This window comes from Heterodontus francisci, chromosome 6 (assembly GCF_036365525.1).
Source record: "Heterodontus francisci isolate sHetFra1 chromosome 6, sHetFra1.hap1, whole genome shotgun sequence".
NCBI classification, from domain to species: domain Eukaryota; kingdom Metazoa; phylum Chordata; class Chondrichthyes; order Heterodontiformes; family Heterodontidae; genus Heterodontus; species Heterodontus francisci.
The window spans coordinates 28,553,505-28,579,370 of NC_090376.1; the positions used below are offsets into that span (position 1 = coordinate 28,553,505).

The 25,866-nt window shown below is 42.9% G+C and overlaps 1 protein-coding gene across 3 annotated transcripts in view; it reads right to left on the reverse strand.

Annotated features, from left to right (window-relative positions):
• Positions 1–25,866, reverse strand: part of LOC137371212 (F-BAR and double SH3 domains protein 2-like) — a 262,204-nt gene that overhangs the window by 17,252 nt on the left and 219,086 nt on the right. For 2 of the 3 annotated variants that reach the window (XM_068033385.1, XM_068033386.1), the window contains 4 exons: positions 19,656–19,790; positions 11,356–11,439; positions 7,808–7,985; positions 5,354–5,574 (listed from right to left, as the gene is read on the reverse strand). In XM_068033385.1, coding sequence (XP_067889486.1) covers positions 5,354–5,574; positions 7,808–7,985; positions 11,356–11,439; positions 19,656–19,790 — 618 coding nt within the window. Of the gene's footprint in view, positions 1–5,353; positions 5,575–7,807; positions 7,986–8,615; positions 8,883–11,355; positions 11,440–19,655; positions 19,791–25,866 lie in introns of those variants that run through there. The other variant, XM_068033388.1, reaches the window with a different exon arrangement.

A 25,866-nucleotide genomic window follows, 5' to 3' on the forward strand; every position in this document is an offset into this window, starting at 1 on the left:
CAAAACAGAGGTTACTAGCAAGGTTAACTTGGGTTATTAAGGGTTACAAAACCAAGGCAGTAGATAGAGTTAGGACACAGAACAGCCATGATTGAACTAAATGGCTGAATGATCCACTCCTGTTCCTAAGTTCCTATCTCTGTTATATCTATTATATTAAATTGCTACATATAGTTACTAATGCTTTTAACTCTACAATTTTATTTTAAACGCTTTGTGAATTCACAAACTGACCATTCAAACTGGAGTTTTAATTTTTTGGACCTTTTTTCATGGTTTTCTCAACTTTTTGGCATCCTCTTCTATAAAAGTGTTTTTCAGTCATTACTTCAAAGCCTTTTCTCCCCCCCCCAGTAATGTTCCCATCGCATTTTATTTTCATTAAACCTTGCGCTTCTATTCCAATATCTTTATTGAATCTGTTCTCCTTCACTAGCTTTAAGCCTCAACTTTCCCCACCCCTCATTATACCAGTTTAAAAGTTATAGAATTACATAGAATACACAACACAGAAACAGGCCATTCAGCCTAACCACATTGCTCCGCTTAATCCTTCTCACATTCTTCCTCATCTATCGGCTTAACCCTCAATTCCCTTCTCCTTCATATGCATCTATACTATTTGCCCCAATGACTCATTGTGGTAGTGAGTTCCACATTCCTGCCATTATCTGGCTAAATGAGTTTCTCCTGAATTTCCTTTTTAATTTCTTGGTGAATATCTTATATTGATGTCTCTAGTTTTGCTCTTCCCCAAATAGAAACACTCTCCGTGTCCACTCTATCAAAAGCTTTCAAATTTTAAAGAACTTTATTTGGTCACCTCTCAACCTTCTCTTTTCAAGAGGAAAGAGATTCTGCCTGTTCATCCTTTCCTGATAGCTATAACCTTGCAGGGGTTCTGGTATCATCTTTGTGAATCTTATCTGTACCTCCTCTAGTGCCTCTACATCCTTTTTGTAATATTTATTCGATAAATCCTCTTTCATTGCTCTATTTACCCTCTTTAGAAGGACACCGATGCTAGTGTTGGTCTGTTTGCATTCAAAATCAAGTCATTGAATGGACTTCTGTTGCGCGACAATGTGGTTGGGTTGCCAGTAATTGCTCAGGGAATATCGGAGTATTAGTTCAGCATTCTGCTTCAAATAAACAATATGCAGTACCATTACTGCAGAATTTGCTTCTGCTACAGCTTCTACAAATGACGCGAGCAAGTGGATGGCATTGTACAATAGTGTAAAGGCCACTGCTGACATAATTAGCTTGGCCAAACACTGGCATGAGGAGCAAAAACAAGAAATGCTGGAATCACTCAGCAGGTCTGGCAGCATCTGCGGAAAGAGAAGCAGAGTTAACGTGAGCACAAGACAAAAACATTAGTGCTCCACACTAAGTTGTAGAAAATGAAAGATCATTACTGTGACAAAAAGTGCCAACAGAGATGTGTGAGCCCCAAGAATAGCATTCCATGTGTAGTTCTGGAGATTCTTAGATCTTGCAGTCCACACTATCAATGTCATTGATTAGATTTCAGTTCTATCTCATCCCCTTTATTTTGTGGTCAGTAATGCACATCAAGAATTGTATTTGCATTTAGGATGTTTTATGCTTATATTTGCTGCCAGGTTAGTGATGACCAGCTTGTGTTCAATACATTTTATCATATGAAGAGTCCATTAAAATTGACTGCCCCAGCATCATTTGGAATCATCTCTGACAACCCAAAACCTCCCATGATCAAATTGTTTGCGACTGTATTGCAGTGATTACATCATTATGGAATTGCTGCTTCATCTCATCATGTGCTGGTGCTAATGGTAGTGGCATAATTTATCTTTATATATTTAATACTTCTTTTCTTCTACTATCCAACTGTGTTAACTAACTGGCTTGATTTCTCTCAATTCCAAACTGACTATAATTTGAACAATTCAGTCTGCTTAAATACTCAACAACAGCTGCCACAGTTTACTGGATTTAAATACCTATCTGTTCAACTCAAAAGAGTTGCCAAATATACATGTAATCAACCAATCACTTAGCATGCTTATATTTGAAACATTTTCCTCGACTTCTTCCTCAAGCCTGAAGATGGCAAAACTTTGCAACATTTACAAAATAAAAGCAAAATATTGCAGATGCTGGAAATCTGAAATGAAAACAAGAAATGCTGGAAATACTCAGCCAGTCTGGCAGCATCTGTGGAAAGAGAAGCAGAGTTAACGTTTCAGGTCAGTGACCCTTCATCAGAACTGGCAGAGGCTAGAAATGTAATAGGTTTTAAGCAAGTAAAGCGGGGGTGGGGCAAAAGATAACAAAAGAGGTGTTGATAGGACAAGGTCACAGAGAATAACTGACCAGAAGGTCATGGAGCAAAGGCAAACAGTATGTTAATGGTGTGGTGAAAGACAAAACAGAGAGGGTGTTAACTGACAGAAAACTGAACAGCCTGGCTCCAATCACAAACATGAAAAAACAATGGGTAGGCACAGCAGAAACAAACTAAAGTAAAATAAACACATAATAAATAAAAAATAACTAAAAATAAAAAGGGGGGCCGCCATGGTCTGAAATGATTCAACTCAATGTTCAGTCCAGCAGGCTGCAGTGTGCCTAATCGGTAAATGAGGTGCTGTTCCTCGAGCTTGCGTTGATGTTCACTAGAACACTGCAGCAATCCCAGGACAGAGATGTGGGTATGACAGCAGGCAGCATTTACCTTATAGTGGTCTTGAAAAAGGTTCACAGGAGACCAATAAGAACGATTCCTAGCTTAAAGAATCTTAATCAAACAGGCTTAAAGAGCTAGAACATGTGTTTAAATGACACAAAAGTAGGAATATGTTAGATGTTGGACAGTTCTTCTTTTCCAAGAGAATAACAAGCCACTGGAATGCGTTGCCAGCTGGTGCAGTGTGTGCTGACTCACTGCATGCCTTCAAGAGGGAGCCAGACTGTTTCTTGACTGGTAGAGATCTCACCATATAAAAGGTAACTGGATTAATAGACAACAAATACATGGTCCATGTAATCTCCTGGACTGAGGTTTTGATAGCCTGAGGGAGTTGGGGAGCATTCCACCCCCCACCACCCCCACTTATCGGTTCTGGGGTCTTCTCTGCTTTCTTTGCCTCTCCGTTGGGGTGGGGGGGGGGGGGGGGGAGAATTTTGGAGGTGCGGGGGCAGAGAAAGAGTGTGTGGAGGAATTGTCTGGTTACAATGCTTCAGCTACCACGAGTGTAGGTTTTTTTCTGCCCGTCATTTTCATATGTTTGTTTAAGTTAGGTTAGGGGACATGATTCGGTCAACAGCTGCTTTTGTTAAACTCCTGGGTATTATGACTAGATTAAGAGCAATCATTAAACTAAGACTAGACAAAAATGCTTAACTTCTGTCACAATGGCTGGAACATAGTGTACTACTGTTTAACTATCAACAACTATATTTTAGGCTGTTCTAAAACATTGTTAATAAACTACTTTGCCACCATATTCCTATGATTCTAGGTTCATGTTCGAGGGGTTACTGGCATTTATGTCCATGTTCTACATATGATACAGGGTCATAAAACTGGGTGCTCCCACAGTACTACAGTTCATCTCTCAGTTAGCTAAAGAAAGTAATGTTGGTATCAACAACCATGAAGTATTTCAAAGCTCTGTCCGCCTTGCCCTACCGGGAGTAAAGATTGTGGAAGCAAGAGGCTTTAAGCAACCTCACATCTAATTTTTAGCATGATGACATTATAAGTGACGAAGAATCAGCTGATGTTTCAGTCGAATCAGCTACATATGTCCGAATAATGCTTCTGAATACTGCATTGTTCCATAAACAAGTAAATGGAGAGGAAGGAAGGATTGTGTTATTTCCTTCTATTCTGCATTTCCGCAGCTTTTTAGGCCTTCCTCTGTTCAAAGCTCCCTTAAAAAAACAAATCATTAAAATTGCTGTGGCAGTACCTCTGGGAGAGTTTGCTGCTTACAGTACAAGATTTTTATCATCATAGTGAAATAAGGCATTAATGTACACTGCAATTTAAATCTTGGCTTTCAAAACGGCACACCCATGATTCTAACAGGACGTTTTAAATTTTTGTAGCGAAATGTAAAAAGCACATTAACACGGAAAAGAAACACAAGTAAATAATCAGTGATAAATATAACAAAATTTAAAAACAGCCCTCGTTTGACTGATAAAGCACTGAAACAAAAGAGAAAAAATAACTTGCCATTTTTTTGTTTCATCAGCAGAGAGAAAATATGCAAAGCACATTGCGATACACAGGAAATGTATGATCACAGGAGTAGAGCATCTTTAAATTTTTATGTTAAGTCACTTCTATTCCAAACACACACAACTATATATATTATAAACTATATATATATACTAAATATATGCACAGTGTGGCTTTAGAATCTTTAGAATCCTCTACCCCAGAGGGCTGAGCTTTCACAGTCATTGAGAATGTTTAAAGCAGAGATTGACATGTTTATAAATACAAATGACATAAGGGGATATGAGGATAGTGTGGGGAAAAAGGCATTGAAGTGGAAGATCAGTCATTATCATATTGAATGGCTGGGCACACTCGATGGGCTGAATGGCCTACTCCTCCTATGTTCCTATCAACACTAAAAGTCCACCATTTTCTGCATAAACATTTTAAACTGGATGACGATGAAAAAATGTGCCCATTTTTGTAGATCAAAGTGACTCATAGGAAAAGTCCTTCCATAACTGTTACTTCATCCATCAATTCAATCATATCTTGAATGTTAGCATAACTCCTGCCTCAACCACTAACAATGGAAGCAAATTCCACAGCCTCACAACATGAGAAAATTTCTCCTCGATTACACTTTACAGCTAATGCTCATCAGCTTTAATCTCCTTTATTAAGCATCTTGGAATATTTACTATGTCAAAGATATAAACTTTCCAGACACAGGTAAATTGAATCTATCGTTAGAGTGTATGCACTCCATATTGATCAAACAGAAACTTTATTCATGTGGATTTCATAGTATCTTCTGGGCACTATAAAGCACAAGTGAACAATTTCTGTACTTAACAGAAATCCAGATGTTTAAAAAATCCACAATGTAAAAATCAATGTCAATAAAATTTGGTCAATTTAGTAGCATTATGTTTGTTGAAAAAGAAAACGATAGCTAACCTAAAATAGACCTGCCAAATATTGCTGCTCACTAAAAATGATAAGCACTCATGTATTCCAAGTATTTGAATGGCTTTGGCATCTGGAACTTTTCCTACTTGTAATGTCACTACTAACATAATGTTTAGACTTTGTCCCAAAGGCAATACATGTGGGTACTAAATTCTTACATACCTGTGCATCTCCAATCCACTGAGAGTCATCGTTCTCAGATCCTGTCAGTTCTTCCACTAACACGGAAGGAAAGACACCAATGCAGCCATTGAGCTCGCCTTCCCAGAAGCCATCATCCTCTTGGTTTTCTTTGTTTAGTATCCTAATGATTGCTCCCTCAGGGAATGAAAGTTCGTCTGCAGTCTGCCCCTCATAATCGTAAAGTGCCTTCACAAAACAAACTGAATAGGACACGTGCTCTTTTACTACTGAGAACCTTATAGAAGGCAAACCAAAATAAACATAACTGCTACTTTTTATTTGTGCCCAATAGCAAGACCAAGAAACCAGTAACTGGTTGGGAGGCAAGAGAGAAAATTGGGATGAAGGGAATGGCCTCGAAGTGGCAGGATGTGCCAAGTGGTGTTTCCACAGGGATTTGTACTGGAGCCTCAGGTTTTCACCATACATATCAATGACATGAAGAAGAAATAGTTATATATCCAAATTTGCCTATTACATGAAACTGGAAAGCACTCTAAATTATGTAGCTGAGACATAGATTAAGTGAGTGGGCAAAACTGTGGCAGATAGAGTTCAATTTGGGGAAGATATTAGATCCAAGAAAAACAAATTGGAAAATTTTCTTAATGGCAAGGGATTAAGAACTATGGAGGAGCAAAGGTATTTGAGTGCCCAGGTACACAAATCACTAAAAGCTAGTGCACTGGTACAAAAGCTAAATCAAAAAAGCTAATGGAATGGTGTCACTGGCAAGGCTAGCACTTATTGCGCATCCATAGTTGCATTGAAAAGGTGATGACAACTCTTCTTCTGACCTTGAAAGAATCAGCTATGTTGGTCTGAGCCTGGTATGGCAGGTTTCCTTCTTTAAGTTGATATGTGAACTAGTTGAGTTTTTACAACAATCTGAGAGCTCAATGGTACTTTTAATTTATAGATCCAAATTCTCAAACCACAATGGTGGGATTTGAACTCCCATACTTTGGATTATTAGCCCAGCCCCCTTAAGTACTATTTCACTACACTACCATATCCCTAACTATACTGGGCTTTATCTCAACAGGGCTGAAATACAAAGTGCAGAAATTTATGCTTCAGTTCCACGGAGCCTTGGTCAGACCCCATCTGGAGTACTGCATTAAGTTTTGGGCAGTGCACCCCAGGAAGGATTTACTGGCCTTGGAGGAGATATAAATTCACCAGAATGATACTGGAATTTCAAGCCTAAAATTATGAGGACAAGTTGCATATACTTGGTTTGAATTGAGGGATGATCTAATCTAATTTTAATGTTTAAAATGGTAAAGGGATTTGATAGCGTAGGTAGAGAGAAACTATTTCCTCTCTTGTGGCATCTAGATCAGGAGGGCACAATCTTAAAATTGGAGTAGCCATTCAGAAGTGAGATCATGGAGCACTTTTTCAAAGAAAGGGTAGTGAAAATTTACAACTTTCCACTAGCCCCCTCACCATGCCCCCCAACCCCCCCTCCCCCCCACCACCAATAAAAGGCTGTGAATGCTGGTTGAATTGAAATGATCAAAACTGAAATGGACAATCCTTCTCTACCCAATCGTGTTGGGGCCCAGATCCATGTGAATCAGTTGCTTCCGGTGCTTGACTCAGTTCTTCATGTATAAGACTAGACAGTAAATGTCAGAAAGCTATTCAATCAAAGGAAGCATCAGTCCCAACCCTGTCCTCTGTTGATGCCTGCAAATACATACTTTCCACCAAAGCTTTGAGGTGGGGCCAGGGAGGGAGGATCTAGTAATCAGGACTTCAATAATTTACATAGAAAACAAGCTGTTCATACCAACCAATCTGTGTTGGTGTTTACCCCTCACGTGAACAGTAGTCCTAATCCCATGTACCTGCTCTGTTCCCCATCTCTTCACTTGCCTTTCCTTCAACCGCCTATGCAATCAGTTAAAAACAAGCTTACCCAGAATAAAGGGTCAATATGGGACCTTCCAAGTTTGTGGGGCTCAGTATTAGTTACATTGAGTCACTAGAGGAAGCATTATACCACAATGATTTGCTTTATATACTAAATGATCAAAGTAAGTCCAAAACCTCAGTGTCTGCTGCCCAAAGCCTGAAATTATAATATGGCATTGCTTAAAGGTCTGCTGGAACAGGATCTATTGCCATATGGTTGGTGATCCAAAACCAACTTGCACGTCAAATTTCCTCTGTGAACATTCTAACCAAGTATGCATTTTTTACAGCATCTATTTTGCCAGGCTTCTTCGATACTACCGTGCATCAACGTTAGAATGAGATATTAAATTTCCATTTTTGTTTTAAAGACATCATTTATTTTGACCATATTTATATCAATTGGACACATTTCATATTGAAATCTAGCTAGACAGAACATTCAGAAACATGACCTATGCTGCTCACATATATTTTTCTAGATAGGATGAAAATTGAAAAGAAACTTACCATTGGAATCTCCATTCATGCCACCAGTTACCAGCTCGGGCTCTGTAGAGTTGCTGGAGGAATGAGATCGTGCATCCAAGGAACCCAGAGTTTGCAGCATACTGATCAGACTATTGGAGGTTGGAAACCGTAGGTACTTCTCTGGTACGTATCCTACTTGAGCTGCCTTATTCCTTGCCTTTAAATGACAGAAAATATACAAATAGTTCACCAACAAGAAAAAGAAATGCTACTCCTGACCATATGCACTGTAAGGTTTATAGCATTTGCACAGTTTATCTTTATGAATAACTTTGTAATACTCTTTCTGCCAGAAACTAGTGTCGAGGCTTGACTGTGAGGCAAAGTTATTCATAAAAGGAAACGATGAAAATGCTATAAACCTTACAGCCCCTCCCAAAAATGTACCGATGGGAAGTTTCTAAACCACATCCAAAGCATGTTATGATGAAAAACAAATTAACCCAAAAGATTTGTTTTCTTTCTTTCATGATGTTAACCAAGTTGTGTTTAAATTTCAGTGAAATTCAGAAATTATGCAAGATGACTCTGAATGACATTTATTTCAAAGGATTAACAGCATGCCATCTTCAACAGAAAAGCAAGAGTCCAATGACAGGAAATTATTAATCGGAACAGTAAAAAACACTTGACAAAAGAAACAAAATGTTACTCGTGCATAGCTATTCAGATGTACAGCTATAAACAATTTCAGCTTTCAAATCGGCTATTTTTCAAAAAAGATTGGATTGTGATGAAGTGAATTGCTAGATCTTGGAATTAAATGTTTTAACTGCAGCAAGATAAAAATTGCAACATAAAGAAACACTTGCTTTTATACATAATTTTTTTCTTATTCTTTCATAGAATGTGAGCGCCACTGGCAAGGCCAGCATTTGTTGCCCATCCCTAATTGCCCTCGAGAAGGTGTTGTTGAGTTGTCTTCTTAAACCGCTGCAGTCCACAAGGTGTAGGTATACCCACAGTTCTGTCAGGAAGGGTGTTCCAGGTTTTTGATCCAAAGCGTTTTTTACTGTTCCGATTAATAATTTCCTGTCATTGGACTCTTGCTTTTCTGTTGAAGATGGCATGCTGTTAATCCTTTGAAATAAATGTCACTCAGAGTCATCTTGCATAATTTCTGAATTTCACTGAAATTTAAACACAACTTGGTTAACATCATGAACAATGAACAAATGGCGATATAGTTCCAAGTCAGGATGGTGTGTGGCTCGGAGGGGAACTCGGGTAGTGGTGCATCTGTTGCCCTGGTCCTTCTAGGTGATAGAGGTCACAGGTATGGAAGATGTTGTTCAAGGAGGCGTGGTGAGTTGTTGCAATGTATCGTGTATATAAGTGCACACTGCTGCCACTGTGCACCAGTGGTTAAGGGAGTGAATAGTTAAGGTGGTGGATGGGGTGTCAATCGAGTGGGCTGCTTTATTCTAGATGATGTCAAGCTTCTCAAGTGTTGAGAGCTGCACTCTTCGAGGCAAGTTGAGAGTATTCCATCATACCCTTGACTTGTGCCTTGTAGAAGGTGGACAGTTTGGAGAGTCAGCAAGTGAATTACTCGCTGCAGAATTCCCAGCCCCTGAACTGCTTTTGTAGCCATAGTATTTACATGGCTGGTCCAGTTAAGTTTCTGGTCAATGGTAATCCTCCAGGATGTTTTTGGTGGGAGGATTCAGCGATGGTTACGCCACTGAACGTCAAGAGAGATGGTTACATTCTCTCTTGTTGGAGATGGTCATTGCCCACCACTTGTGTGGCACAAATGTTACTTGCCACTTATCAGTCCAAGCCTGAATGTTGTCCAGGTCTTGCCACATGTGGGAATGGACTGCTTCAGTATCTGAGGAGTTGCGAATGATTTATGATTTGATTTAGAGATACAGCCCTTCGGCCCACCAAGTCTGTGCCGACCATTATACTAATCCTACACTAATCCCATATTCCTATCACATCCTCACCTGTTCTTATATTTCCCTACCACCTACCTATACTAGGGGAAATTTATAATGGCCAATTTACCCATCAACCTGCAAGTCTTTTGGCTGTGGGAGGAAACCGGAGCACCCGGAGGAAACCCACGCAGACACAGGGAGAACTTGCAAACTCCACACAGGTTGTACCCAGAATTGAACCCGGGTCACTGGGGCTGTGAGGCTGCAGTGCTAACCACTGTGCCGCCCCAAATGGTACTGAACTTTATGATGGAGGGAAGGTCATTGATGAAGCAGCTGAAGATGGTTGGGCCAAGGACACTACTTTGAGAAACTCCTGCATCGATGTCCTGGAGCTGAGAGATTGGCCTCCAACAACCACAATCATCTTCCTTTGTGCTAGGTATGACTCCAACCAGTGGAGCGTTTTCTCCCGGATTCCCATTGACTTCAATTTTGCTGGGCCTCCTTGATGCCATACCCGGTCAAATGCAGTCACTCTCACCTCACCTCTTGAATTCAGCTCTTTTGCTCATGCTTGGACCAAGCTTCGGATGAGGTCTGGAGCCGTGTGCCCCTGCTGGAACCCAAACTAAGCACTTATGAGCAAGGTATTGCTGAGTAAGTACCGCTTGATAGCACTGTCAATGACACCTTCCTTCACTTTGCTGATGATCGACAGTAGACTAATGTGACAGCAATTGACAGGATTGGATTTGTCCTGCTTTTAGTGGACAGGACATACCTGGGCAATTTTTCACATTGTCGGGTAGATGCCAGTGCTGTAGCTCTACTGGAACAGCTTGGCTAGGGGCGTTGCTAGTTCTGGAGCACAAGTCTTCAGTACTATAGCCCATGGCCTTTGCTGTATTCATTGCGCTCAGTCTTTTCTTAATAGCATATGGAGCTAATCGCATTGGCTGAAGACTGGCATCTCTGATATTGGGGACCTCAGGAGGAGGCTGAGATAGATCATCCACTCGGCATCTCTGGCTGAAGATGGTTGCAAATGCTTCAGCCCTATTTTTTGCACTAATGTGCTGGGCTGCCCCATCATTGAGGATGGAGGTGTTTGTGGAGCCTCCTGTTCTGTTTAGTTGTTTGATTGTTCACCAGCATTCACGAATAGATGCAGCAGGAGTGTAGAACTTTCATTTGATCCGTTCGTTGTGGATTTTTCACATCTCAGAATGTTCCAAAGCCAATGAAGTACTTTTGAAGTGTAGTCACTGTTGTGATGTAGAAAATGGGGCAGTCAATTTGTACACAGAAAGCTCCCACAAACCACAATGTGATAACGACCAGATAATCTGCATGAGGGATAAATATTGGTCAAAACATCAGGGATAACTCCCCTCCTCTTCTTCAAAATAGTGTCATGGGATCTTTAACATCTACCTGACAGGGCCTCAATTTAACCTCTCAACCAAAATATGGCACCTTTGCCAGTACAGCATTCCCTCAGTACTGCAATGGACTGGATTTTTAAGCACAAGTCTTTGGCGTGAAACTTCAACTCACAACCTTCTGACTCATGGCTGACACTTGCGTTCAGCAATATGGAGGATTGGAGAATAGCTTAACATGAAATGCAACACAAACCTTCACCCAGTCTTCCATGTCACCATCCTCAATTACTTCCAAGAGTTCATGTTCTTCAATAGTGAGCTCATCTGGTTGGTTAGCCTACAATCAGCAAACACAGGATAAATGTTAATCATGTGTCAATTTGCAAGTGGTTTTATACCAAATTAAGGGCTGGTTTTTTTCAACTAGGTCTTCCTCAGGTTGATTACATTTTTAAGTATGTTGCTTGAAGCACAAGCCTGACCAATTCAGTTCCAAACATGCAATTTCATTAAAATGTCGACCAATATCTTGGAATGCAATGATGGTCAATTAATAGTATTGAGCAATGCAAAGATGCTTAACCAAATCCAAATGAAAGTGGGATATATACTGTATTCTTGGCATTTTATGAACAAAACAGTGATTACTTAGCTAAAGTAATTTTTTTTTATCCAGCTTAGGCTTGAAATGATGTTCCAGAAAGATGCAGCATTATTAACTTGCACCATTATTTTAAGCATTGATTTAAGTTGTGCCATAAAACTACACATAAAAAATTAATTTTGTTTTTACACTAAAAAAAGCTACTGAAATAAGCTAAAGACTTGAACAAAATAGGTTGTATTTACATGATGCTTATACAGTTGGTATGAAACGGTATGCTTTGCAATGATGAAGTAAAATTCAGAATCAGGGCCAGCATAATGCACTGTGCTCTGGAGTCAGGTTGACCTTGACTATGGATTTTTTTTGCACTGATGCTAAGCAAAATTACTTTGCATCGGTACTGCAGTTGTAATCTAAATGGTGCATAAAAGTAGTATAGTGACTGAAAATTTTCAAGTATTTTCTACATGATTTGTGCGAAAATATAAAGGTCTAATTTCTGAAAATTTGCAGCACAGTGATGGGGAAGAATGAACAGGATTTGTTTTCTGAAATCCTTAATATTTGTTGATTAGAACAGAACAGGAAAAGCACAGGTTGGACCCAAGATAAGAGAGATAGTCAAGGCTCATACATTAATAAGGACCACTTTGGCAAGGTACCAGATAGCACCTATTGCCTGTGGAACTATACCTGAGTAAGTAATTAATAGCTGCAGGAAACGAGCGGGTAAAATTAGAAAGAATTTTTCTTAATTGGATCTTGAGAGTGGAACACAAATCACTACTCACAAGGCTTTTAAAAAAAAAACACTTCTAACTGACGGGAAATATTTTACATTTGCTTTTCTGAATTACACAGCTACCAAAGGATTCAAGGTAGTCAATAGACTCTTCATCAATGGAACCATGGCCAGAATTTTACGCCCCTCCCAAAGAGCAGGATGGTGGTGGTGGGGGGAGACATAAAATGGAACGGAAGGCTTGTGGAGCCTTTCATGACCTGCTCCTGCCGCCACGTTACGCTGGGTGGCGGTGAAAAATGTCCCAAGCCATTCAAGGCCCTTAAGTGGCCTGTTAGTGGCCACTGAAGGGCCTCCGCACACCACCACGGGGATTTTACCCTTGGCTGGTAGGCGGCCCAGGCCCAAGATATGCCACATCTTAAAAGTAGGCGGCTTTCCAGCGGCCTGGGGAGCGGGGGGCCCTCTGATCAGGCACCCTGTGCCCAACAGAGGGCTGCCCCAATGCCCTAATCACCCCCAATGCCCAACACACCCCCCGTCCCCTCAATTGACCACCCTTGCTTCGCTGGGGCCTGACCAATTGCCCCCGGCGAGGCCCCAAAAACTTACCCAGTCTCCGGGGCTCCCTGACATGTTCCATTTTCAGCTGGGTTGCAGTCCCAGCAATGGCCACCGCTTCCAGTGGTGCTGCTGGGACAGAGAGCTGCCAGCCCGCTGCTTAGCCGGCAGCTCCATTAGGCAGGACTTCCTGCCTCAATGAGATGGAAGTCTTGCTTCATACCAATTAAAGGCCTGGGGACCGCAAAATGCAGTCCGTATCTCCAGGCCAGGGGTAGATGGGTTTGTCACTGACTTTTCAGTCGGTGAACGGCTCCCGTCCGCCGAGGGTAAAATTCCACCCCATATTTCTGTTTCCACTACAGTGGCTTTTTCTTTACCTATATGGAGGTCACTCCATAGTCACCTCACAGCGACCAAAACAACACGGAAGGCAACAGTTACAGGTTATAAGTCCAGCTCAGTTGGAGTAGAGATTGGGCGCCACGGGTTGCCTTTGTCGGTGGGAGAGGTCATCACATATCACTGGACAGCTACCGCCCGCCTCAAACCAGGCAGCCCCCGGTCAGTAAGGTTCTGTCCCGCCACAGTCCACCTGCTTCAATGGGTGCTTGGAGCTCAGGGTCATTGCCCGACAAGTGGACTGCAACCCAAATGGCACGACAAAAAAAAAGGAAAGGAGGTGCCAGCCCTTCGTTTTGCAAGCTGGAACGTCAGAACTGTGTCCTGGCCTGTCGGAAGACCTTACACAAATCAACGATTCTCGGAAGACCGCCATCATTAACAACGAGCTCAGTAGTCTCAATGTGGACATTGCAGCACTTCAGGAGGTACGCCTCCCTGCGAGCAGATCTCTGAGAGTGCAAGACGACACCTTCTTCTGGCAGGGTAGGGATCCTGAAGAACCAAGACAGCATGGAGTGGGCTTCGCCATCAGAAACTCTTTGCTCAGCATGCTAAAGCCACCCTCAAATGGCTCAGAACGCATACTGTCCATCCGACTGCTCACCGCCTCTGGTCCAGTACACCTACTCAGCATCCATTCTGCTCCCCAGTTGAAGCTAAAGACCAGTTCTACGAGGAACTCCATAATATCATTAGTAGCATCCCCAATACCGAACATCTGTTCCTGCTGGGGGACTTTAATGCCAGGGTTGGGGCCGACCATGACTCATGGCCCTCCTGCCTTGGGCGCTATGGCACTGGAAGGATGAATGAGAATGGACAGAGACTGCTTGAGTTGTGTACCTATCATAACCAACTCGTTCTTTCATACTAAACCCTGTCACCAGGTTTCTTGGAGGCACCCAAGATCACGTCGTTGGCACCAGCTAGATCTCATCGTCACAAGGCGAGCCTCTTTAAACAGCATTCAAATCACACGCAGCTTCCACAGTGCAGACTGCAACACCGACCACTCCCTGGTGTGCAGCAAGGTTAGACTCAAACCAAAGAATTTGCATCACTCCAAGCAGAAGGGCCGCCCGCGCATCAACACTAGCAGAATTTCTTATCCACAGCTGTTACATAACTTCTAAATTCACTTGAAAAAGCCCTTCAAAACACTCCCACAGGGGATGCAGAGACCAAGTGGGCCCACATCAGAGGCGCCATCTATGACTCAACAATGACCACCTGTGGCAAACGTGTGAAGCAGAATGCAGACTGGTTTCAATCTCACTTTGAAGAGCTGGAATCTGTCATAGCCACTAAGCGCACTGCACTGCTGAACTACAAGAAAGCCCCCAGCGAGTTAACATCCGTAGCACTTAAAGCAGCCAGAAGTGCTGCACAAAGAACAGCCAGGTGCTGCGCAAATGACTACTGGCAACACCTATGTCGTCATATTCAGCTGGCCTCCGACACCTGAAACATCAGAGGAATGTATGATGGCATTGAGAGAGCTTTTGGGCCAACCATCAAGAAGATTGCCCCCCTCAAATCTAAATCAGGGGACACAATCACTGACCAACACAAGCAAATGGACCGCTGGGTGGAGCAATACCTAGAACTGTACTCCAGGGAAAATGTTGTCACTGAGACCGCCCTCAATGCAGCCCAGTTTCTGCCAGTCATGGATGAGCTGGACGAACAGCCAACAAAATCGGAACTCAGTAATGCCAATGATTCTCGAGCCAGCGGAAAAGCCCCTTGGAAGGACGGCATTACCCCTGAAATAATCAAGAGTGCCAAGCCTGCTATACTTTCAGCACTCTACGAACTGCTTTGCCTGTGCTGGGATGAGGGAGCAGTACCACAGGACATGCGCGATGCCAATATCATCACCCTCTATAAGTACAAGGGTGACCGCGTTGACTGCAACAACTGCCGTGGAATCTCCCTGCTCAGCATAGTGGGGAAAGTCTTTGTTCATGTCGCTTTAAACAGGCTCCAGAAGCTGGCAGAGTGGGTCTACCCTGAGGCACAGTGTGGCTTTCGAGCAGAGAGAACCACCATTGACATGCTGTTCTCCCTTCGCCAGCTACAGGAGAAATGCTGTGAACAACAGATGCCCCTCTACATTGCTTTTATTGATCTCACCAAAGCCTTTGACCTTGTCAGCAGACGTGGTCTCTTCAGACTACAATAAAAGATCGGATGTCCACCAAAGCTCCCAAGTATCATCACCTCATTCCACGACAATATGAAAGGCACAATTCAGCATAGCGGCACCTCATCAGACCCCTTTCCTATCCTGAGTGGCGTGAAACAGGGCTGTGTTCTCGCAGCTACACTGTTCGGGATCTTCTTCTCCCTGCTGCTCTCACATGTGTTCAAGTCTTCAGAAGAAGGAATTTTCCTCCACACAAGATCAGACGGCAGGTTGTTCAACCTAGCCCATCTAAGAGCGAAGACCAAAGTACGGAAAGTCCTCATCAGGGAACTCCTCTTTGCTGACGATGCTGCATGAACATCTCACACTGAAGAGTGCCTGCAGAGTCTCATCGACAGGTTTGCGTCTGCCTGCAACAAATCTGGCCTCACCATCAGCCTCAAGAAAACGAACATCATAAGACAGGACGTCAGAAATGCTCCATCCAGCAATATTGGCGACCACGCTCTGGAAGTGGTTCCAGAGTTCATCTACCTAGGCTCAACTATCACCAGTAACCTGTTTCTCGATGCAGAAATCAACAAGCGCATGGAAAAGGCTTCCACTGCTATGTCCAGACTGGCCAAGAGAGTGTGGGAAAATGGTGCACTGACACGGAACACAAAAGTCTGAGTGTATCAAGCCTGTGTCCTCAGTACCTTGCTCTATGGCAGCGAGACCTGGACAACGTATGTCAGCCAAGAGCGACGTCACAATTCATTCCATCTTCGCTGCCTCCGGAGAATCCTTGGCATCAGGTGGCAGGACTGTATCTCCAATGCAGAAGTCCTCGAGGTGGCCAACATCCCCAGCATATACACACTACTGAGCCTGCGGCGCTTGAGATTGCTTGGCCATGTGAGCCGCATGGAAGATGGCAGGATCTCCAAGGACAGCGAGCTCGTCACTGATATCAGACCCACTGGCCGTCCATGTCTGCGCTTTAAAGACATCTGCAAACACGACATGAAGTCCTGTGACACTGATCACAAGTCGTGGGAATCAGTTGCCAGTGATCGCCAGAGCTGGCGGGCAGCCATAAAGGCAGGGCTAAAGTGCGGCGAGTCAAAGAGACTTAGCAGTTGGCAGGAAAAAAAGACAGAAGCGCAAGGGGAGAGCCAACTGTGTAACAGCCCCGACAACCAATTTTATCTGCGGCACCTGTGGAAGAGTCTGTCACTCTAGAATTGACCTTTATAGCCACTCCAGGCGTTGCTTCACAAACCACTGACCACCTCCAGGCGCTTACCCATTGTCTCTCGAGACAAGGAGGCCAAAGAAGAAGGTAATACCTACTTCGATTAAGCTCACTCTAAGTGCCTTATTTGACATATTTATGTTGAAATTTGCACAACTGAAAAAATTTAGCAAATGCCCTGAAACTTTGGTTGCATGGATTCCTCAATTGTGAAACTATTTTCTTACAGTAACCTTTAAATGCCTAATTCTATGCAGATTTGTAGTGTCTTTTGCTTCTTTATTGCTCATGTTGTTCTGAGCCATTCCTATAGACAGCTAATTTTATCACTTATATTTCCAAGAATATTTTACTGAAATTACATTCTTTTTTATTTTAAATGGTCATTAACATTGATTTCATTACAGCCATGACAAAAACTACATGCGTCCTTAAACCATAAATATTTCCCACAGGATCCTTCCAATTAGTTAATTAGAATAGTTACAATACAGAAATAATGTTGGACGTAGAGTTGAATATTTGTGCCAGAGTTTTTTTTAAAAATGTGGCTTCGGTGCCATGAGTAACTACAGACCAAGGCCGGAATTATCTTCTGCCGCTGCCGAGGTAGGCGGCGGGTGAAGGAAGCAACGTCCGGCCTGCACCGGCTGCATGTTGATGAGCCGCCACAATCTTCCGTGCGGCAGCTCATTTGAATGGACGGCGCGACCCGCACCACCGCCCACCCCCCCAAAGACGTGGAGGGGGTTGATGCCATTTTTAAAGGGCTTTAACCCTTCCGGTATATTTAAAGATTTGAAGCAAGATTTGTAAAAACAATAACACACAGTATTTCTGGCCCTCTCTCCCCCCCCCCCCCCCCACTCCCCCCAATAACCAATAAATTTATTATTTGCCTTCTGCACCCCAAAACACCTACCTGGTTCACCTGACCTTCCCCCACACAGTGCACAAACTATAAACTTTACCACTTCCCACCATCCCCTCCACCAAGAAGAATAAGTTACTGCCGCTCCATCCTCCCCATACCACACCTGCACAGAAAAAAATTACCTGCTTCCCACCCCCTCCCCCAAACTAGTGTGGCGCCTCGTTTCCCTGGACAGGGATCCGAAGACGCAGGAGCGCCGGCCAGCGGCATGACGATCGCACCACGATGGAAGGCAGCGGTGTGATTACCATTAATGCAGCTATGTAAATTTATTTCCATATTTAAATTGAGGGCCCGTCGCCAAGCGGTGGAGTTGCCGCCACGAGGCCTTGCTGCCTCGTGAGGATCGGGCCGGGCCCTCATGGTGTCAGGGTCGGTGGCGGGCCTCATTCGGAGGAATCTTCAGGCCCCCCCTCCCCCGCCACAGACCCAGATTCTTTGGTGGGGGGAGAAACTAACTTCAGCTCCAAGAAGGTGCTAAGTTATTTGATTTTGGTCGGAGCAGTTGGAATCAGCAACCCATGCAAGGGAGAGGAAAAATACTAGCCAAGGACCCAATGACTATTAATGATTCCCTTTGCTTCCTTTCTACGTCAAGATTTTTTGTTCAGCTAGAATAGTGTAACAGCCTGAGCCACTAATACTTCAGAGCCTCCTTGGGCAGAATGGAACCATATTTGCTGGAAGAACGGGTCTTACTCTAAAACATTCCTGTCCCAAGACAGAGCGCTTGATACCACAAGGGTGCTCCATCTGGCAGTGAAACTATACATGGTAAATAGCAAACAACAGATGAGACTGAAATGCAAACCCAAGTTCTATGTAAGACCACTCTACTAGAGTTACTGAGCTCGTTTTACTATTTTAACCACAAAAATACTCTCAAATTCTAACGTATTTGGTGTATATTGCATTAGATAGAGTGGGTCAAAATCCTGGAACTCCCTTTCTAACAGCACTGTTGGTGTACCCACAAACCAAGGACTGCAGTGGTTCAAGGCAGCTCAGCACCACCTTCTCAAGGGCAATTAGGGATGGGCAATAAATGCTGGCCTAGCCAGCAACGCCCACATCCCACGAACGAACAAAAAAAACATGTTTTATGTAAGGTTTCAGAGTGTGAACCACCTTAAACTGGAGTAACTTAAAAATATTTTCCCTGGTACAATGTAACAATGAGCAGAAAAATTCTGCAACTGTTGTGGACACTTAGGGCTAGATCTTTCCAGGTGAGTCGCGACCCTGATGTCAGCCTCATTTCCAGGTCGGGAGCCTGGAGGTGGCCATGGTGGGACATCAGGCATGATCTTCCTGGAGGCAGCCAATTAAGAAGCCACATCCAGGAGCCCCGTCCAATTAAAGACAATGGACAGACCAGGGGAAGCAGAAGGCCCAGTCAAAGGACCCACAGTGATGTATGGCCAGCAGCCCAGTGGGAGAAGTGGGCACTGCTGAGGGAGATAGGCGAGCGTGAGAGCGCATCCGACACCTTCTGCAAATGTTAGGTTGAAGAGGCCCACATCACAGGACTGGTTTTGGCTGCTGTGGTGGCCTTTTGTCTTGGCAGCGTCTTTATCGGGGCATGAAGCCTCAGGCTTCCATGGCCCCCCAGCTTGCTGCTGGGAGGCGGCCTCTAGAGAGTGGAGTTGCTCCAACAGTGGAGAGATCCCATCTCCATCAAAAAATGGCTCTTCAGTGGCATAAACAGCTGCCCGCCTTGGAGGAGAGGGCTGCCGAATTTCTTCCCTGCCTGCCCTGGGAAGCACCCCTAGAGGCGGGACTGTGTCGAGGAGTTGTCCCAACACGGCTTTCCCACCCGCCTCCAACCCTCTTGGGAAAATTTAGCCTTTAGTATGTAAAGGAGACAACAAATCACATTTCACTCTATTCTAAAATGGTATCTTTCCATTTTACTAACCTTATATGAATAGAGCACCTTGCAGGTAAGGGGATACATGCGCAATGTGCCAGAAGGGCTTGAGCTGCTGTCATCGAATACATCCATATTGTCCTCAAATTCCTCACCATCATCCTTCTCAAGATCCAGACTTCCCTGTAGAGAGAATTAAAAGTTACAAGATGTCAGCTACTGCACTAATTCACTGATATACCCTATACGACAGGATGTCACAAATGAAGACAGACAGGAAATAATAAAAGGTTGGACTACTTTGATATTTACATACTTAGGAAATAAGATAGTCAACCCATTGGGCTCGCTCCACTCTTGTGTTAACTTGGCAACTTGTGCTAATCTCACTTCCCTATGTTTACTCCATCTCTCTTAATACTGCCACATCCCTAGTATCTATTCCCATTTAAACAGCTCAATTACTTTACATCTATGCCTTTCTGGGACAGTTCATTTCATATATTTGTTACCAGCTGTATGAAAAAGTTTTCTTGGATCTGTTTTGAATCAACTTAACTTGAATTTGAAGATTAATGCTCCCTTGTTATGAATTTCTCCATGTTCTCAGAATACTTACGGAAGTGGCCCTAGAAATAGCAGATGCATTGGTGGTCATCTTCCAAGATTCTCGACTCTGGAACAGTTCCTACAGATTGGAGGGTAGTTAATGTAACCCCACTATTTAAAAAGGGAGGTTGAGAGAAAGCAGGGAATTATAGACCAGTCAGCCTGACGTTGGTAGTGGGGAAAATTCTAGAGTCCATTATGAAAGATTTTATAGCAGAGCACTTGGAGAACAGTGGTAGAATCGGACAGAGTCAGCATAGATTTACGAAAGGGAAATAGTGCTTGACAAATCTACTAGAATTCTTCGAGGACGTAACTAGTAGAGTTGATGAGGGGGAGCCAGTGGATGTGGTTTATTTGGACTTTCAGAAGGCTTTCGACAAAGTCCCACATAAGAGATTAGCATGTAGAATTAAAGCGCACGGGAGTGGGAGTAGTGTATTGCGATGGATAGAAAATTGGTTGGCGGACAGGAAACAAAAAGTAGGGATAAATGGGTCTTTTTCCAAATGGCAGGCAGTGTCTAGTGGAGTATCGCAGGGATCGGTGCTAGGACCCATTATTCACAATATACATGAATGATTTAGATGAGGGAACTAAATGTAACATTTCCAAATTTGCAGATGACACAAACTGGGTGGGAGGGCGAGTTGTGAGGAGCATGCAGAGGCGCTTCAGGGTGATTTGGACAAGTTGAGTGAGTGGGCAAATGCATGGCAGATGCAGTATAATGTGGATGAATGTGAGGTTATCCACTTTGGTAGCAAACACAGGAAGGCAGATTATCATCTGAACGGCTATAAACTGAGAAAGGGGAATATGCAACGACACCTGGGTGTTCTCGTACACCAGTTGCTGAAAATAAGCATGCAGGTGCAACAGGCGGTAAAAAAGGCAAATGGTATGTTGGCCTTCATAGTGAGAGAATTTGAGTACAGGAGCAGGGATGTTTTGCTGCAATTATACAGGGCCTTGATGAGGCCACACCTGGAGTATTGTGTGCAGTTTTGGTCTCCATATCTGAGGAAGGATGTCCTTGCTATAGAGGGAGTGCAGCAAAGGTTTACCAGACTGATTCCTGGGATGGCGGGACTGCCGTATGAGGAGAGATTGAGTCGGTTAGGATTATATTCGCTGAAGTTCAGAAGAGTGAGGGGGGAATCTCATAAAAACCTATAAAATTCTAACAGGACTTGAAGGGTAGATGCAGGAAGGATGTTCCCGATGGTGGGGGAGTCCAGAACCAGGGGTCATAGTCTAAGGATATGGGGTAAACCTTTCAGAACTGAGATGGGGAGAAATTTCTTCACCCAGAGAGTGGTGAACCTGTGGTATTCTCGACCACAGAAAGCAGTTGAGGCCAAAACATTGTATGTTTTCAAGAAGGAGTTAGATATAGCTCTTGGGGCGAAAGAGATCAAAGGATATGGGGCGAAAGCGGGAACAGGTTACTGAGTTGGATGATCAGCCATGATCATAGTGAATGGCTGAGCAGGCTTGAAGGGCCAAATGGCCTACTCCTGCTCCTATTTTCTATGTTTCTATGTCCCCACTTCTGATCTTATGATGGAGGGAAGGACATCGATGAAGCAGCTGAAGATGGTTGGGCCTTGGGCATTACCCTGAGGAACTCCTGCAGCCATGTCCTGAGGCTTAGGTGTTTGCCCTCCAACAACCACAACCATCTTCATTTGTGCCAGCTATGACTCCAACCAATGGAGAGTTTTCCCCGATTCCCATTAACTTCAATTTTACTTGGGCTCCTTGATGCCATTCTCAGTCAAATGCTGCTTTGATGTCAAGGGCTGTCACTCTCACCTCACCTCTGGAATTCCGCTCTTTTGTCCATGTTTGGACCAAGGCTGTAATGAGGTCTGGAGGCGAGTGGCCTTGATGGAACCCAAAGTTTGAGTAGATTGTTGCTGAGTAAGTGCCACTTGATAGTACTGTCAATAACACCTCCCATTGTTTTGCTGATGATTGAGAGTAGACTGATGGGGTGGTAATTGGCTGGATTGGATTTGTCCTGTTTTTTTGTGGAGAGGACATATCTGGGCAATTTTCCCCATTGTACTGGACCAGCTTGGCTGATCTCTTCGCTCATCGAATTCTGGCCTCTTGAGCATCCCCAATTTTAATTGCTCCACCATTGGTGGCTGTGCCTTCAGCTGCCTAGGCCCTAAGCTATGGTATTGCTTCCCTAATCCTCTCTGCCTCTACCCCTCTTTCCTCCTTTAAGATGCTCCTTAAAACCTACCTTTTGGCCATGTGCCCTAATATCGCTTGTGGCTCAGTGTTCAATTTTGCGTCATAATGCTGCTGTGAAGCAACTTGGGACATTTTATTATGTGAAAGGTACTATGTAAATAAAAATTATTAATGCAAAATTAATTCACAGCAAAAGTTGTACATTTTTATGTAACAAAAATAATTTAGATTTTCAAACTGGAGTCCGAGGAAAACGCCGAGTATCTGGTTATCTGCAAGGCCATCAGATTTTTCTCTTTGTTGCCTTATTAGGATATTTTTTGAGTTTCTCAGTGCTATTAATTATATAACATCTGCAGGCATCCACAAATTTCTAATAATTATTAAGATTATGTAAAGTAATTCTCCATTCACAGTAATCATGAAAACAAAACAATTACACATGTACTGTATTTTTCCTGAACATTCTTGTCTGTTTTATTGAGTGTGCTGTTAGAAGCTGTGTTTATGGAATAACTAGCCTAAACTGACGCACTTACTTGATTTTAAAAAAAAAGCTTTCATAAAGAGCTTCAACGCAAGCATCTTTTCAATCATGCTGTTATCAATTTGTCATTAAAGGTTCATCTTTCAGCCCATATGTTTAACTGTAATGTTAAAAATTTAATTTCATGTACAATACAAATGATTGAAGAAGACATTTTAATCACTGCAGGTATTGTGTAAAATGCCATTTAAAATAATTATAGCTTGTAGTCTTTTGTGAGTTGTACAGTCTCTAAATATTCATTATGATTTCCGATGAAAACTATGAAGATAGAATGTGGTGTAGTGGAAAGTCCACGACATGACAACTCAGCAATTAACCATTCTTTGTTCTAAAGAATAAACTAATTTCCATTCATATAGTATCTTTCACAATCTCCAGTCATTTCAAAGTACTTCCAATCTAATTAATTACTTTTAAAGTGAAGTCATTTTTTGTAGGCAGCAAGATTCCAAAAGCAGCAATGAGCTAAATGTACCAGTTAATGTTTTTGCCGGTGGTTAAAGCATAAATGTTGGTTAGGACATTCTTTTCTGCTTCTAATAATGCCATGGGGACTTTTACATCTACCTCAATGGCAGACAAGGCCTCAGTTTAACGTCTCATCTGAAAAGCATTAAGGCCATACCTCCTTGAGCTTAAAGTTCAGGTCAACCCCTCTCCCAATCCAATCTCCATCTGAAACCCTCCAAAACACTGTTGCTGCCAGCTCTGTATCTGCTTAGCAACTGTTCAAATGACCATTCTTCCCCCTTCTCCCCGTCACACCACCCCCAGCCGCCCCTGCACCCCCCATTTGACTGTGTTGCTGGTGCCTCTTTGCCTTGTTCAAAAAAGTGATAGAGGCGCTATGAGAGGATCACACTGCCATGTACCTCTGTGGAAGAATGCATTGCTTTTACTTCTACAAAGTATGCAAGCCTTAACAGTTTGGAACATGCTGCAAGGCAGAGGAAGGAAGAAATTGTTACAGGTGTAAGAGAAATTTTTTTTATGTGTAGTTTTGCTGAGAGATGGAGCAGGGGATAAACACAAGGGGGTGGGAGGATAGGAACTTGAAGAATCACAAGGGCCTGAGGGGCTCTTGCAGATGAAGAGTGTGCTGAAGTCTGAAACAAATAGGATAATCTCCCTTTGCCTAATCTTGAGTTTATCTTTTGGGTCTTTGATTATTGAAAATTTGAATGTTGATCAATTCAGAATTTATGCAGGATTCTACTTTTCCTTGTATTGTCTTGCTCTAAAAAAATTTGCCACATATTAAATCATTTCAGTTAAATTACAACAACTTGCATTTATATAGCATGTTTAATGTAGAAAAATGTCTCACTGCTCTTCACAGAAGTGTAATCAGACCTTTGCTTAAAAATTAACAAGATGAATGAGGGTTATCATTTGTTTTTATGCTGTTTTGATGTATTTTGTTTTGTAATATAAAAGTTGAGAAATCTATCTGCATCCTAGAACATCTATTGGATAATATGACTAATACTGAGTAGATATTCACCTGAGTAGATATTCACCAGTTGTTATGGGAATGATGGTGCATTCCCTAAAGTGGAACTGGGTCATCATGATCTCATCCCCTTTCCCAGATATGCAAGGGCTACTGCTCCTAATCACAATACACCAAACCCTACTGGATAGTGTGCATGGGTGGATGATGCATGAACGACAGAATTAGACTGTACAGCAGTGGACCTCGTGGTTGAGGGCCACACATAAAGAATGGCTATTGGGGCAAAGTGCCAGAGATCTGGAAGAGTCTGTATAACCATACTGCAATGCGTGATAATAGTAGATTGTAACCTGCAAATAGGGAGACTAGGACAGAATGAGAATGAGATTTTTTTTTTAAATTGGGTGGGGTGAGGGTAATTTTGACTTGCCAATTGTGTAAAACGTGCAATGTCGGCCTGGCCACCCTTTAAACCCCTGTTCTGATTTTCAATTACATCAATCAGAAGGGGTGTCTAACAGGTGTTTGATGCACATTTTACATTATCATTTAAAGTCAAAATTACGAGTATGCTCGTTTAAAAAAAAAAATTGTGACAGTTTTAAAAAAAACAAGGTTTGGCAGTAGTGGGAGATAAAGACATGGCAAAATTGCTAAATTAATGTTTTTATTTATTTAGAGATACAGCACTGAAACAGGCCCTTTGGAATATTGTGAATAGCTGGGGTCCTAGCACCGATCCCTGCGGTACCTCACCAGTCACTGCCTGCCATTTGGAAAAAGACCCGTTCATTCCCATTCTTCGCTTCCTGCCTGCCAACCCAATTTTCTATTCATCGCAACACACTACCCCCAATCCCATGCGCTTTAACTTTACACACTAATCTCTTATGTGGGTCTTTGTCGAAAGCCTTCTGAAAGTCCAAATAAACCACATCCACTGGCTTCCCATCATCAACTCTACTAGTTACATCCTCAAAGAATTCTAGTAGATTTGTCAAGCACGATTTCCCTTTCGTAAATCTATGCTGACTTTGCTCGATTCTACCACTGTTCTCCAAGTGCTCTGCTATAAAATCTTTGATAATGGACTCTAGAATTTTCCCCACTACCAACGTCAGGCTGACTGGTCTATAATTCCCTGTTTTCTCTCTACCTCCCTTTTTAAATGGTGGGGTTACATTAGCTACCCTCCAATCTGTAGGAATTGTTCCAGAGTCTATAGAAACTTGGAAGATCACCACCAATGCATCCACTATTTCTAGGGCCACTTCCTGAAGTACTCTGGGATGTAGATTGTCAGGCCCTGGGGATTTGTCGGCCTTCATTCTCATCAATTTCCCCATCACCATTTCTCTACTAATACTGATTTCCTTCAGTTCCTCCCTCACTAAACCCTGTGTACCCCAACATTTCTAGTATGATATTTGTGTCCT